This window comes from Lytechinus variegatus, chromosome 11 (assembly GCF_018143015.1).
Source record: "Lytechinus variegatus isolate NC3 chromosome 11, Lvar_3.0, whole genome shotgun sequence".
NCBI classification, from domain to species: Eukaryota; Metazoa; Echinodermata; class Echinoidea; order Temnopleuroida; family Toxopneustidae; genus Lytechinus; species Lytechinus variegatus.
The window spans coordinates 6098753-6114597 of record NC_054750.1 but is presented as its reverse complement, the minus strand read 5'-3'; the positions used below and the strand labels follow the sequence as shown (position 1 = coordinate 6114597).

The 15845-nt window shown below is 33.5% G+C and overlaps 1 protein-coding gene across 2 annotated transcripts in view; it reads left to right on the top strand.

Annotated features, from left to right (window-relative positions):
• The window catches only part of LOC121423568 (sodium-coupled neutral amino acid transporter 9 homolog), a 37381-nt gene that overhangs the window by 17061 nt on the left and 4475 nt on the right, over nucleotides 1–15845 (top strand). The window contains exons 7-12 of one of the 2 annotated variants that reach the window (XM_041618929.1): nucleotides 1844–1972; nucleotides 2590–2733; nucleotides 6807–6911; nucleotides 13515–13621; nucleotides 14378–14482; nucleotides 15634–15782. In XM_041618929.1, the coding sequence (XP_041474863.1) occupies nucleotides 1844–1972; nucleotides 2590–2733; nucleotides 6807–6911; nucleotides 13515–13621; nucleotides 14378–14482; nucleotides 15634–15782 (739 nt within the window). Of the gene's footprint in view, nucleotides 1–1843; nucleotides 1973–2589; nucleotides 2734–6806; nucleotides 6912–8297; nucleotides 8405–13514; nucleotides 13622–14377; nucleotides 14483–15633; nucleotides 15783–15845 lie in introns of both variants that reach the window. The other variant, XM_041618928.1, reaches the window with a different exon arrangement.

Genomic DNA, 15845 nt, shown 5'->3' with positions numbered 1-15845 from the left:
ATTCAATAAAAAAAAAAATATAGTAATATTATCTCACAGTGAGAAAAAAAAAAAAACCTGCAAAATCGGTGGTGCTTTAAGAACACTAGCCATTGCCGCAAGAGGACATGGCATGGCGCAAGCTTAACACTGCCACTGGTGCCCTTTTAAACAATCCTTAGTGTTATATATGAACACCGTCCAGTGTTATAATAACACCAAAGAGGGACAAGACAATGTCATGCATGGCACGGTCCCCTGTAGCACCTGCATGTAATGTCCACTTCCTTAGCAGACTGAATATCCAAAATTCATTTCCGAAAGTACAATCTGTTAGTTTTTTCAATGTAAAACTTCCAGGCTCTTAATCTGAACTTGGGTTTAGTTCAAACTCTGGACGTAAAGGACAAGTCCACTGCAAAAAATTATTGATTTGAATTAAAGAAAAATACAGCAAGCATAACACTGAAAATTTCATCAAAATTGAATGTAAAATAAAAAAGCTAAAGCATTTTGCAGTTTCGCTTAATTTCCTCAAACTGATATATGCACATCCTGGTTAGAAAAGAAATGAGGGGACTGATGACATCACTCACTTGCTATTTCTTTCATACATGTATTTCATTATATGAAATATCTTAATGTTTTCTTCATTGTAATGTGAAACAAAAACATTTTCCCTATTATCGTAATACAGTACATGTAGGCCATGATCGAGATTAAATTGGTCTTCTGAATTAAATCCCCAATATATTTTCACTTGATATTTCTAATGGTGTAATTTATTCAATTATTCTAAATTGCCATTCTCAAAATCTGACTTGATTTCTATATATCTTTATAATAATAGTATGTTTACATGTACTGTAAAAGCTGTTATTTTCGCGTACAAAATTTTTGGCGAATCGCGGGGGTCCCGACATTTTTGCGGGTTGTTAAATTCGCGATCGGAAGATGTACGATACATTTCCACAGCATTTCAAAGAAGCAAAACTAGTGCAATTCATGTGCAAATCTACACTCCTCAAAGTCACCATGCTGATATGTCTTTTGTACATAAATATGTCCCTGTAAAAACAGTTACAAATTGTGGAAAAAGTGGCTTAAATTTCACTTTTTTAACCTTTAGATCTAAAAATTCATCATGCCACAGGATCTATAGGGTTAAGCAATCTTTGGAATTTGTGTTTGGTTCGATTCATTTTTCAAAAAGTTGGTAAAAAGTGCAAAATTGTGGAATTTTGTGAACAGAATGTTCACCCTCAAAATTCTGGTCATGTGACTTATGAATATTAATGAGTATGCAAATAGCTACCAATACGTGTGTATAGAGTCAATCAGATGACAATAAAATCAAATTGTTTCATGGAAAATACATTTTAATATTACAGTGAGTGTATAAATATTGATAAAATAATGTTAGAAAATAGTTTAGGCCCTGATTTTGTTTGAGAAATTAAAAAAAGTGAAATTCTAGCTAACTTTTTGAATCACTAACTGTACTTTCTAAGCCTATTTTTTGTACATGTAGAGGTGCATATCTCCATTTTCTCACTATGCAGGATGTTTTCTATAGCAAAGCTTTGCTGTTGGGGGCATTGGCGCTGACTAAGAAATGTGTCAATATTTTCGCGTGTTGTTAAATTCGCGGCCGATCGGCAATTCGCGAAATCCGCGAAAATAAAACCCCCGCGAAAATAACAGCTCCTACAGTATATAGCGCTCCTAGCACTTTACACAATGATGGAATAGAAAATTATAATAACTAATACATGTAAATATTATTGATTAAAAAGCAGAGTCTTGAGATGTTGCTTATATACTTTCCTTTTTTCTTCTTTTTTCTTGTGTTTGCCTTTTGCAGAGGAGATTAAAAATGTAGTACCTACATCAAATGGCACAAACCACTGCCCAGGCTACCCTTCAGTGCTCTGTCCCGGCCACCACATTAATGACACGGGACACCTCGCGCTTGGAGAAATCGAAGACAAACGTAAGCTATTAATTGAAATGTTTCAGATCGGTTTTGTTTTATGCAGTTTGGATATTCTTTCTGGGAGCCATAACCACTGGACAATATAGCATTTATACATCCATCAATTAATCAGAATAATGATTAAATGTACCATTTGAAAAATAAAAATCCCGCATTTTTCTTAGGCATTTTATGTTTTTTATGTTTCTTATGTATTTCTTTGTTTTTAAACCTTTTTTTTCCTTTATCATGATCATAAAAAGGATGAACTTTACTAAGTTTAATCAGTAAAAGTAGAAATGATGATACCTTAATGAATTTTGGCTTAAAACACTATTAGTATATGATTGTATATGTATATGAATTCATGTTATTGAGCAATTTGGGGTCTGACGTACACTTAAAATGGTGTGTACTTTCAGATCTGCATACTTGGGGCTCACTAATTTGATCTCTAAAGTTGCATGAGATTTGAAGAAAACAGTCATGAAACGAAGCGGTGCCAGCTTTTCGTGTTACAGATTTATTGCAAACAATGTCGGGGGACGGGGGCTGAACCACCTTTCTCCTCCTAATCTATGGTTTAGTCTTAATATCACCAATTTAATGATATAATTCTTATTTTCTAATTTCAGCATCCAATTTTACACCATCAGAAGTGATATTATTTCACAAAGTCTGGACAGAGACTGGAACGGTGCCTCTTTTTCTCTGTATTCTTATCATACCTCTCATTCACATAAAGTCACCAACGTTCTTTACTAAATTCAATTCACTTGGTAAGTATTTTATTTTGTTGTGTGTGAAGGGGAATCCAACCCAAGTAAAAACTTGTTTTTAGAGGAAAATGAAAAGTCAGACAAGATGAAAGATGAAAATTTAAACAATATTTGACAAACAAAAGGAAATTTATGAATTTTTGAAATTTGTAAAAATATGTAATCACTATACCCATGGAGACATCAAATTTGCCGTATATGTGATGTCATAGAAATGTAAGGCAAGGACTCTTCCATATACTCGAATACATAAATTGGCAAAAATATATTTTTTTTCAAAAGTTTTCCTTCAAATTACATATTTCTTCCATGATGACATAAAACAATACACTACCTTGGTTATATTTACATACTGCCCCAGTGGAATGGATACTAAGCTGAATCCACAAATTTCTCATAATCACGTACATGGCCTATGGGAAAGTTGTCCTTGCCCCCTGTCACAATTTATACCCAGTTACCAATTTGAAATCTACATAGTATTAGGGATATCAAAGTTAAAGTAGCCACAACTTTCTTATTGCTTGTTCGATTTCTTTCAAACTTTGAACCATTCTGTTTTATTTTTTTTGCTATTTTTGCTATTATTATTAACTCGGCTGTAGCTGGGCTGCCTAGGCGCTCAAGCATTAAGGGAATTTCTTCCTACCGGGTACTAATTCACCTCATCTGGGTTGAGTGCAGCACAATGTATGTAAATTTCTTGCTGAAGGAAAACATGACATGGCTAAGAATCAAACTCATATTCCTCAGATTGAAAGACTAGAGTCATATCACTAGACCACGACACCCCCAAACGAACCTCTCAATAAAGACCACTTTCTGTCTCCCTTTTGTTATCTTGACATCCAGGTTTTACTGTAATTACATGTAAATATATATGGTCATTTTCAAACGTGAGTGACACGACAATCGGAGGGGGTTAAGGGCTCATATCTTCAAACTTAAAGATAATGAATCAGTCATGACTACTATATTATATACAATATAGGACTGGCATGGGCCACTACGAGTTTGATTTGAATTCAACAATTTGTTTAGTAGATATGATTAAAAAATGGTGCGTGAGTGACACGACAAATTTTGGACATGGGTTTCTGACCATTAACACATATGGTTGGATTCGTGCCCAAGTAGTTGTCAAGGAATACTGTGAGTTACAGTAAATTGACATAAATAGTGTACCTATCTAACACATATAGTCAAAATCAATCAAACTTTCTCTATGGAAAATGGTACCCTCCTATATACCGTGAGTGACACGACATCAAAAACGTGAGTGACACGACAAGTGCAAAAATACAACATTTATCTCAACAATGAAAGTATTTTTGGCATGATGTACAAGAGTAAAATACCATTAACCAAAAAAGAAGCTTAATTACATAATTACTGCTTTCTTAAAAGTTGATAATATGTCATCCTGATGTTTTATTCTTGGTTTATGGTCATATTTGCCCATTCCCTATACCATACCGCATTATTGTCACACTCGGGCTTCTACCACTCTCCTCTTCGGAGGAGGAGGAGGCACTTGAAGGAGGTGTTATGTGGTCTTGGCATTGACATCTCAAACATTCTTTTGAGGCCTTATTTCATTCAAAACTTTAACTCTTAATCTCTGTCTGTATATTAAACTTTACAGGTTTACAATTCAGCATCCACAACGGATGGAATAATTTTTCCTTGTAAGAAAGGTATTCTCAATAGTCACTCACATCATCTGGCATGGTCTGGTAGCCAAAGATGTCAAGTATGACTCCTTTTTTTGAAATATTGGATACAATATTATCCTCCTTTAATATTTTAGGCATTTTCCAAATAGGGCATGGCAGTTTCAATGTCTTTTTTGGGTACCAAACCACAATTACATTGCTGCACACTTCAGATGGACCATCAGCAAATCCTCGAGAACTTGGGGATAAAGGTATACTCATCAAGCATAGGTTTTCTCCTGAACACTGCTTGTATGTGGACCCTCCCAAGGCAGTAGGCACTGTACCAAAATTCAGAGCTGTGCTTTAGGCAGGAATCTTGCAAGCGGCTTTTCATTGCTAATTATTTGATCATATACCAAACCACGAGAATCCAGGGACAGCCACAAGGTGAAAGATGCAGTCAGTACCTGATTCTTGCTGTCTGCTACTATTACCTACAACTTCAAGTCATTAGCCTTTCCTTTCCTAAGCCCTTGGATATCACACTAAAATCCAATTCAGCATCCCCAACCAGGCTCCCTTTATACCTCAATAGCTTTTCCCCTCGAGGTCCAGCTCTGTTCTTAACCAGGGTACCCCCCCAAAAAAAATGATCTACCGGTATATGGCAACCCATCCAAAGTTGCTCAAATCAAAATGTCTCTGTTGGGACTTGTTGGGACCTACATGAACATATATACGGTAATTTTGTTGTAATGAATATGTGTAAATGCAAACCTGCTCTGAACACACATTGGCCCGCTTACGTTAGTTTGCCGTTCAGACCCTACATGTAGTTAATCACTAGCGGTATGAATGGTGGCAGAACAAATAATGATTTTGAACTTCGCATGTAGCTGCTTCAAACAATATCCAAAATGTGTTATCAAATCTCAGTACATTCTCACCTGAAATGATTATGTTTTCTTGCAAATTTGTTTATTTCACGTTCTGGAATACATGTACAAGCTTTATGACAAATGAAAAGGTTGATTTGATCAATCAGAAGGAAAAGAATTTTTTTTTTCTGAATTTGAAAAAATGTTTGGTATTCATGGAGATCTCTTATATCTCAAACACCACTTTACCACTAAAATTTCTGCAAATTTCAATATAAGATCCCTGCTGACTTTTCGAGGTTTTTTAATGAGTATGACAAAAAAATAACATTATAAAAGAAAGGTGAACTTTCTGCTCATTTCTGTAAATGGAGACAGAGGTATGACTTGAACCATCACCATCACCAAATGCATTGTAAATATGTCAATTGCTAAAGTATAGTGGTTTTTCTCTTGATACATTCATAATTTTGTGTTGATTGATTATGTTATATTCTTAATCACAGTACATTCACCAAAATATGAATTAGGATCCAAGTCTTCACACCAACGGAAAATTGTCAGGATTTTTTAAACCAAGGCAACCATGGAGAAGAGAGAAAATAGATGAACTCAATGTCAAATCCAATATTTCCATAAAAAGGAGTGAAATTAGGAAAATGGAGGAAATTATTAGCCTGAATTAGGCCTAAATGATGTCAGGAAAAACATTTTGACTGTATCCCTGGTAAAATGCTTCAAAAATTACTGGATGTCCTTTTTTATACACAATATAATACCGTGAGTGACACGACATTTCGTGAGTGACACGACATTGTGAGTGACACGACACAACTTTAACAGTTAATTTTAGCTTTACCTTAACACATTGGACCAAGTTACTTTATATACAATAAGGTACAGGAAAACTGTATTTGCTCCTGTACTGGGATAAATTAATTTTCAGAATACACAGCTTGAAAAAACTTTTTGTATTTAAAACGTGAGTGACACGACAACCAGTTTTGAAAACTTTGAAACCCTATTTTTTTCAGAAAAACACTTAAAAGAATTTTTTTTTGCTATTTAGGAGTTAGATACAATACACAGCTTGTATCTTGCAAACACATGCCCTTCTAATACAAATTTTACATTGTGGTAGGCAATATGTGAATTTTAGTGCAAAAATCAACATTTTGCAACATTTAATTTCCCTTGCATAAAATTCTCTATATCTCAAGACATAATTAATAATTTTATGTAATTGAAATGGAAAAATATAATTTAAGATGTCTACTTTCAAAAAACATTAAAGCCTAATGATTTCTAGCAAGTTTTAATTTTCACCCCCATGTCCACTTTTGTTTGAAAATGACCATATGTGTCAATAATTTAAACAATAGTTTACTCTAAATCTAGCTGCTGGGCCCATGATGAATTGTGCAAACTGAATTTTCAGAGGATTTCTGATTTCTCTTTCAAACAATAAAATATGGATTTTCATGTTTAATTTTTTTTTTCTTTTTTCAACAGTTATGTTTTTTTTTTACTCCAACAGGAACATTGTCTGTAGCTTTCCTACTTGTATATATCTGTGTTACAGCCAGCCATTGGAAAATCAATGTCAATTTTGATTCTTCTGATCACCAGAATTATGTAGAATGTAAGTTTATTACATTTCATTTTGTTTATTTCCATTTTCAACAATTACAGTTTGTTTTGTACATTTTGACATACAAATAGCAAAACACATTTCAAGTATCCCTGTACAAAAATTATATTCAAGATTATGTCATATCAGGTTGGAAATGGAGGAGGCTGCTAAAAAGCGGAAAGGCAGAGCTTGTAGAGTGTAGTCTCCTAATCACTAAAAGCATATAATAAACCAGATACTTTTAAAAAATTCTATACTTGCTCTACTTCACTATACATGTATATCAATTTTTCTATCTACATTATTTATGGCAAAAGCAAAAGCAAGTCACATTCTTTTATACAATTTACTTGCTCACATGCATCATATTTATATACTTAATTTATTCATTATTTAAATTAAATTATCATTTGAATTAAATTATTATTTGATTTTATATTTATGCTGATTTGCTCATGCATTAGTTTTGATATTCAACCTTTTTTTTATTTTGAACATCTTCAGAGGTGATGGTTGATCAAATCTCATATAATTTATCTAAGTTCATGTGCTGTCTAACAAAATAATATTTTATTTTGCTTTAAGAAAATTAATGCTTCTGGTAATAATTATTTCACAATTTTGTTACATCAGTGCACTGTCTAATCTTATTATATGTTTATTGTTTAAAATTCCCTGATATGAGCGAAAAAAGGAGTTTTGGAGAAAGGAAAGAATTTAGGGGGAGAAAGGGAGAGGGAGGATGATGGATCTATATTCACATGCATTTCAACCACATCAATCAAAAAGTTATGTTACATTATATTTTGAAAGTTATCTTATATTTTGCTGAAATTATGTTTCTTATCACCACAACACTTTTTTCATTGCAAAATAATCAGTCAATTACATTCTTCAAGGAATTACCGTATCTATTTATTAACATTCATATGAGTAAACATTGTCACTCCTCTTTTGTTTTTTGCCTGCATTAAATGCTTTTAGCTTTCTTATTCTGGGGCTCTTTCACAAAAAGTTAAGTTATTTAAAAAGTCATCCTTGGGCAACACATGTCATTAATCAGGGATGCCAGTTTTCAGGCAAAAGCCTGAATTCAGGCTCTGGCAATTTATTTTCAGGCCATAGTTTTAGCATTTTTGTGTACAAAATATTGTATTTTTGTTGATTTTCAGGCCCTCTGATCAATTTCAACTGGCATCTCTAACTAATATTGTTTTTTTTTATTATTTTGTTGTCAGATTCAGGATTTGGGAGTTACCTGTAATATCATGCAAACATCTTTGCTTTGATATTTCTTAAACAATATTCTCAAAATATTTTAATGAAAAGTGACACTATACTTCTTTTGACCCCCCCCCCCATATGATTATAACATTCATTTTCTGTTTTCTGCAGTATTTCATTGGAGTTTCCCCTCTATGTCTGGTATGCTGGCGCTCGGGTATTTCATTCACAACGCTGTATCTTCCATCATGCGCAATCAGGCTCGTCCTGAGAATAATGTAAGGGTTGATTCCACAATGAATGAATTGCGATCAAATGCAACTTGATATTCAACCAATGAAATTTGCGTATATGGGTCTTAGGCTTGATTTTTAAAGTTGCATTTAAAGGTAAAAGAAAGTAGTTGCAGCAAACAAATTTTTTTTAAATCAAAGTTAACGCCATCATATTGTTATAGATCTATTTATGGTAGTGGATCGTATTACCAAACACTTTTCATGAATTTAATCATATCAAACAAATTATTCTCATAAATTTCACAAAACTTTCACCATGAATTCACATTTACCTACAAAATATAAATATGTATAAATTTTGCCGAAATTGTTTTTCCTTTTTACGATATAAGCTTCCAATTGGACCCCTCTTCACATGTGAAATATTTTGGTCACTTGAAAAAGGTATTGTATTACCGAACGTGTGTTTTTCTAAGGAAAAAATTGAGAAAACAACACAATCAGTGAAGAGCTTTTTGACCATATTTTATTATTTTTAGAATATTCAGACTTTCAAAATGTGTTTTGACCATTTTTCATCATTTTTCTATTCAAGTTTCCTTTGGAAGGATGTTGCAATGTTTTGAGCGTATGAAATTATTTTCTGACGCGTACGATGTGCGCGTTCGGTAATACAAGGCCGGTCGGTAATACAATCACTCACTATACATTGAAGTAAACCTACCTTTGTGAAATCATGAAGTCTTAGCTGAAAATTGATAATTTTGATGATCACTAAAACACACTCAAAATGGCAGATATTGCTTGGAAAAATTCCCAACATTTTATGGAATTCTTTGCTTATTTTGCTCATTTCTCAGCAATTACACATTTTTCCCAAGAGCCATTTGACACATTTTTGTTTTCATACATACAAACACTTGGGTGGTCTTTTTTTATTGGATTCTGTTCAAACTCAGTTTGAGATCGTTGCAATATTTATCTTTAAACGCAACTCTCTCCTCAACAGTTCCAACTCCCACCTTGTTTATCTGGCTATTTCAGGATCGGTGGTAATCAAAATAAAGGATATGGCTCGATACAAGATTAATGTTGTGGGAAAACATTGATAGGGTATAGGGCCCATTTTCAAAATAAGATATTTTATTAGTGCCAAGTTTGTTTTGCTAATCAATTGTTTCTATCTCTGTATATGATAAAAATGATTGAGAGGAAAGATTTACCCAACAAAAACATTTCGGAAAGCATTTCATCAAAAGTTGTTATCTGACAAAATATGAAAACTCTCCTTGATTTTGATTGGCTAAGAAGAACGGGTACCATGGTAACTGTCAGATAAAACATCTGACAGATTATTTTATGAATCCCCAGAACTATCGTACCTAGGTGGTACATGTATATCTGCAAGTTTTTTTTAATCAGAAAATGTAGGTTTTTAGACTAATTGGATAAAGAATATTAGAGGGAAGATTATGAGGAGATGATGTTTGTTAAAAGAGAATCTGGATTGGTCTGATTTGTTTGTATTTTGAATAAGACTGCTGGAATTTGAACTTGGATCAAAATTGGGGGAATGTTTCTCTCAAATTTTAACTTTTTTTTGGGGGGGGGTCTTATTTTTGGCAACGCATAGTGTAATAAAACTTATTTTTTATGTAGTGTAGATTTTAGAATTGTGGTTCAACATTTAAGTCATAAAAACTTTGCATTTTAATTTACAAGCAGTGGTGTACAAACATTACTAAGAAATTTCCTAACTCACAGGAACATCTTTGGATCACCACACAGTTTTTTTTTTCATTTTGATAGCATAAATTGTTGAAATGTTTTGGTGTATTTGTTAAAAAGAAGGAAAAATCCTAGAAAATCAAGTTTCGTTGTACTATTAATTTGATTTATGTTTGAATAATAATAAAATCACTGTGGAGGGGAAACAAATTGAAAAAAAAAGTTGCAGTAGGTTAGCTTTTCCCAGAAATTATTCCTTGGTGAGTTTGTGCCATTACAGTTACCATCAGGTCAATGCAAGTACTAGATTTCTTTTAAATTTGTTTATTGATAATGGATTGTAAATATTGATTTAGAGTATTTTATTGATGGTCTTTGGTGGAGTTTAAGTTTCCAAGGATAAGTCACATTTACAGCTGCAGAGGGTTCAGGTTGCACTGCCATTCCACTTTTCTCTCTTGTATCTCTTAATTTTCTGTGTATTCTGTTCCATTTTCTACGCTTATACTTTTATATTTCTTGCATTTGTTTTGCTCATTTCTCATTTTCCAGCAAAAGTGATATATTTCGCTAATTATATTCCAAAATATTTCACATGCATACAACAAACAACTTCTTTTGCTTTTGCATAGCTAGTGTAGCACAATTTCATTTCAATATAAGCTGCATTTTTCATAGGCTGTAGTCCTAGTTATCTTTGGAAATGGACTCAATGGGCCCGTATTCTGAAGTCAGGTTTAACTTACACCATGGTCTAACTCCGTGCTAAAATCATGGGAAGCCTAAACTGTCAATTTTTTTATCAAGTTGTATGTTTCCTATGTTTAATGTGCTCTTTCCTGATTCATCGATGGTGAAGACAATCATCTATTTGTACTTCCTAGACAATTATGAATGATTTGAGAGCCAAATGAGCTGAAATGTGATATCTCTACCGTTAGTGATTTACGTAAGAAGTGGCTATCCATACTTAAACCACAACTTTAAACCTGAGTTTAAGTTAAACCCGACTTCAGAATACGGGCCAATGAGTCAAAATGTTTTATTGCATCCCTATTTTCATCTCTTGATGATTACAGTATGGTGGTGAGAGTTTATTTACACTTATTTCACTCATCATGCTATGCTCTTTACACAACTTTGTAAAATGGAATATATTTGTTAAAACAATATTTAAGAAGCATTCATCAATAGCTATTAGATTATTATTTCAAGCTATACAAGCTAAATACTCATCACTTATTTATATCATCAAGCAAAATTTCTATTGTTCAGCAATTATTCATCCTTTTATTGTCTTTGTTAGTAAAAATCAGAGCACCACTCACAGCACATATTATTTATATCGATTTGAAAATTGTATTTTATGCTGCATTTATAGTCATTATCAAGGATATTTTGGTTAACTACTACAATCAAATTATGAGCATTATCCATCTGCCAATTTGCACTGAATATCTCTATTGCGATATCATTGTGGTGCAATTTATTCTTAGTTTCATTTGCTTTTAGTGTATCTTAGTTCGTCTTGACTATATTAAGATAGATGTTGCATATTTATTGAATATCACAAGCTGATATGTAACACTATTAATCAAATAAAAAATAATAATCTTACTCTTTCAAATTGCACCTTAGATTTTGATAATGTATGATTTAAAATGTAAATCAAATGTATGTTAATTTACAATACATAAATGTTTTCTGTCATTAAACCATTCATGTTTTTCATAAAATGATAAGATATTTTGTGCATAAAAAGTTATTTATAAGCTTAATGAAATTATTATCAAAGTACTGGAAGTTTCCTCTAGTCAATATAAGCATTGGTCATTTAAGCCGTGCCTGTATGAGAATATTGGATTTCATACTATGTTCATTACCCAGCTATTCTGCCCTCTAGTGGCAAAGAGAAAGCATGTGATATTTCTTTATAAAAAGAGCAAGATCCATCATTTAACATTTTAATACAATGCTACAGTATCTTGCCTAACATATCTGTAAGGAGAATGAATGTTCATGGGTAATATTTTGCCCAGACCACATGTAAACTACATGTTGGTCAAAATTTTGAAATATTGTTAACTAGCATTTGGTTTGATATGTCACTTGCCACTTTTGAAATTGCAGAAAAGAAATGTGTAATGTTATGAGGAATTTACATCAATCATTTAGATTGTTGTATGGGAGAAAAATCTGTAGAATTCTTTTAATAAGATGAAGCTCAGGGGAAAACTCCTGCAAATTGGTGAATTAATTGTGCTAGTTTACTAATAGTCTACAAATCAGACTTGGTTCTGATAGCTAATGTACTGTCCAAGTATAAAACGTAATTTGCCAAGGCAGGATAGAGTAGAGTGTTCACAGTCATACAATAGATGCATGGATAGATATTATGCATGAGCAGCTGCCAGTATCTCATTCTAGGTGTCAGGGTTATGTTATAATGAATAAATCCCATTCATGACTACACAAGTACATGGAATTAACTTGCCCCACCCCTCTCCCCCATCACTTTGGTACACATAGCAAGCACTTTTTTTAAAAAGACTCTGTAACATTTTTTATCCTTACGATGTTTAAATTTATTATAATAATATAGAGTATTTCTAAAGCGTCAAATCCATACTGATTATGTACTCAAGGTGCTGCATAAAGGAAATAAGAGAAAATTACATGGAGCAGGAAGGGACAAGGATAAAAGAAGCACAGTCATGACAATGAATGGAAACTACTGGAAGGCAATTTTAAACAAATAGGTTTTTAGAGCAGCTTTAAAATTATCAATATTTGAAATACTACGAATGGAATATGGCAACTGATTCCACAAGGATGGCCCAACATGTGCAAATGACCAATCCCCCATGATTTCTTGGAATTAGTAACTACAAGCAATTTTAAATCAGAAGATCTTAAAACGTGGAGGAGGATTATATGGCATCAACAAATTAACATTCTGGGGCAGATCCATGGATACGGTGAAAAATAACGATATTTAACTTGAATACAATACGGTACTCGAAGGGTAACCAATGGAATGAGGACGAACAGGAGTTATACAAAAATTATAGGGAATAAAAGATAGTGGGTGGGAAAATCATTTATCATGCTGCAAAGAAATATTATGCAATTAATGTTATTTCCTTTCAGAGGACAAAACTGCTACATACATGTATTGATAGGAATCAAAACTTAGTGGTATTGTGTATTTAACCCCAATATGAAGTGCATGTATAGCTTCATGTATTTAAGAAAATGAGGAGAAATTAACAGATATTGCATGAATATGATCCTTCCCATGTGTTCTCTTTGTGGCTAACCTGTTGTTCGTTCTCACTCCTTTGCTTTCTGTGCGTCTGTTATTCATCTGCATGTATTCTTCCCTTCCTTGTTCCTTCCTTCCTTTCGACGATGGAATACGCAGTGTTTAGCTGGAACTTTCCTGCGCTGAGTGGGATATTAGCATTGGGATATTTCATTCACAACTGCGTCTCGTCGATTTTAAGGAATCAGAGTCGGCCTGAGAACAACGTAAGTGGGTGTCCTCTTTTAATTCCTCAGAAATAACTGGATGATATTTGAATGGCCACGTCTGGAAACATCAATGTCATAACGATATGTTGTAGTTTAGCAACTTTTCTGGGTAATGTTTTAAACTGATGGCAGAATACATTTTTGTGATGTAATAAAGGAGCTTCAAGAGATGAGGTCACATGGCATTTATATCCTGGGAATCGTGTGTGTTACTGTCATAAAAAAAAAAAACATTTATTTCATAGATCATGCAATGTAGCCCGTTTTCTATTCATGGCGGCAAATTTTGTGTTCTTATTTTGTTCTTTAAGTTTCGTGCTGTTTATTCTAGTAAAGAGTGAAAAATTCCACTTCCATATGAGTTATTTGCCCCCAAAATCAGTACTGCATAATCCCATGAAATTAGCAGCATCAATATCACCATCAAAGACATAAGCATCTCTGTAGATTCCATTATGATACTTCCAAAAGATTCCTTTATAGTTAGAAAGGATCTGCTTTTAAAATTGATTTCTAGTTTGGTTTTCATCTCTTTGAGCTCCTTAAGTAAATTAAGTAAATGATATTGATGATTTCAAATGAGATTACCAAAGGTACAAATTCCAATTGAAATGTGCAGTCCATTGCCTGCCCATGAATACCTTGATATGGTTAGGGTATGGTATCTTCAAAAACAAAGATGGATGGGTACATTGTATATTGTAGATTGTATGAACAAGTTTTCAAATTTCAACTCTTTATTGGTTATTTCAGGGTCGTGACCTAACAATAGCTTACTGCCTTGTGGCAGGAACCTACACCTTTGTGGCTGTTTTATTCTACATAACTTTTCCCTGCCAAAAGTTCTGCATTTCAGATGTAAGTATTCGGAATACACTCACAGTTTTGAAGAAGCAACTGTAAGAAGTTTCTTAATGTGCATTTATTAGTCCTAGGCTGAAAGAGGTTCTATTTCTAACTTTGAATGAAATATTGGGTTTAAGACAAGATCTTTTATAACTGAACATAGTTTGGTGTCATAAGTATTAGCAAATTGATTTTAACTGGCAGTAATTTCTTGAAAGCATTACATTAAACATAAAGCTGTATTCTCAAGAGGCTTCAATTGTACCATGGTACAAAACAATGGATTATGTAGATTTCTCCTATTATTGCACTTCATTTAATCATAATTTTAGCATCCTTTTCCAAAGGGCACATTTGTAATTGGCCTTATCTTAGGGTGTGCGTTGAAATAAGATTAATTATGTACAATACATCTGCATACCGTAGTCCATGGTATTGCACCATGGAACAATTGAAACCTCTTTTGCAAATGCTAGTTATTGATATTCTACACAAAATTATTATTGCACTGATGGGATGTATTTGATTTTATAGCTAGGCTATTCCATTTACTTTCTTCCTGTCCCCATCCCATTAAAACCTATATCAAGCATTACATCACTTTGATATTTTGCATTAATTTATGTGTTATACATTCATTTCATCTGTAAAATATTTGGATAATGCATGCTGTGAAATAGACAGCTGGCAGCCATCTGTTTCGAGGAGTTTTTTAAACATTTTAAAAAAAATTTCTCCTTGTACACAGACGGCTCGCTATCGCGCAGCCACCATAGGGGACTTGCAATGCAAAATCCCCCCGTCGGGGCTCTTCAATTTTTGTCTTTAATGAATAAAAATTTTGAAAATTAACGCGACCAAAATGCAAATTAATATTCCCTCTTGACATTAATTGCCAAAAATCAAGTCAAAAGGAACAAAAACAGTGACTTACCTCGGCTGTTGCGCAAATTCACTTCCCTGTTTTATCCGATCTTAAGTACATAAACATATGGCCATTGAGTCCCCTGTACAGATCGCGCTAGAACTTCGGTCTCTGTATTTGGTGAGTGAAGCCAACGGAGTTCAGCTGAACAACCAACATAACAGAGACAGAAGCTTTTGGTGTAGCTGTGAAAGTACCATTCATGCTATGACTATGTCAAACTCTTTTGATGTTTTAGAATTTCTTGAAGAACTTCAAGCAAGGGGATGTCTTTGCCTTCACAGCCAGGCTGTTCCTGCTGTTCCAGATGGTGACCCTCTTCCCTCTGTTAGTTTACATCACCAGGGTCCAGCTGATGGATCAGCTCTTTGGCAATGCTTATCCAAGGTTGGTATAGACAGCCTAAATAACAATAATTATGCATATGATTTATATAGCACACTTTTTATC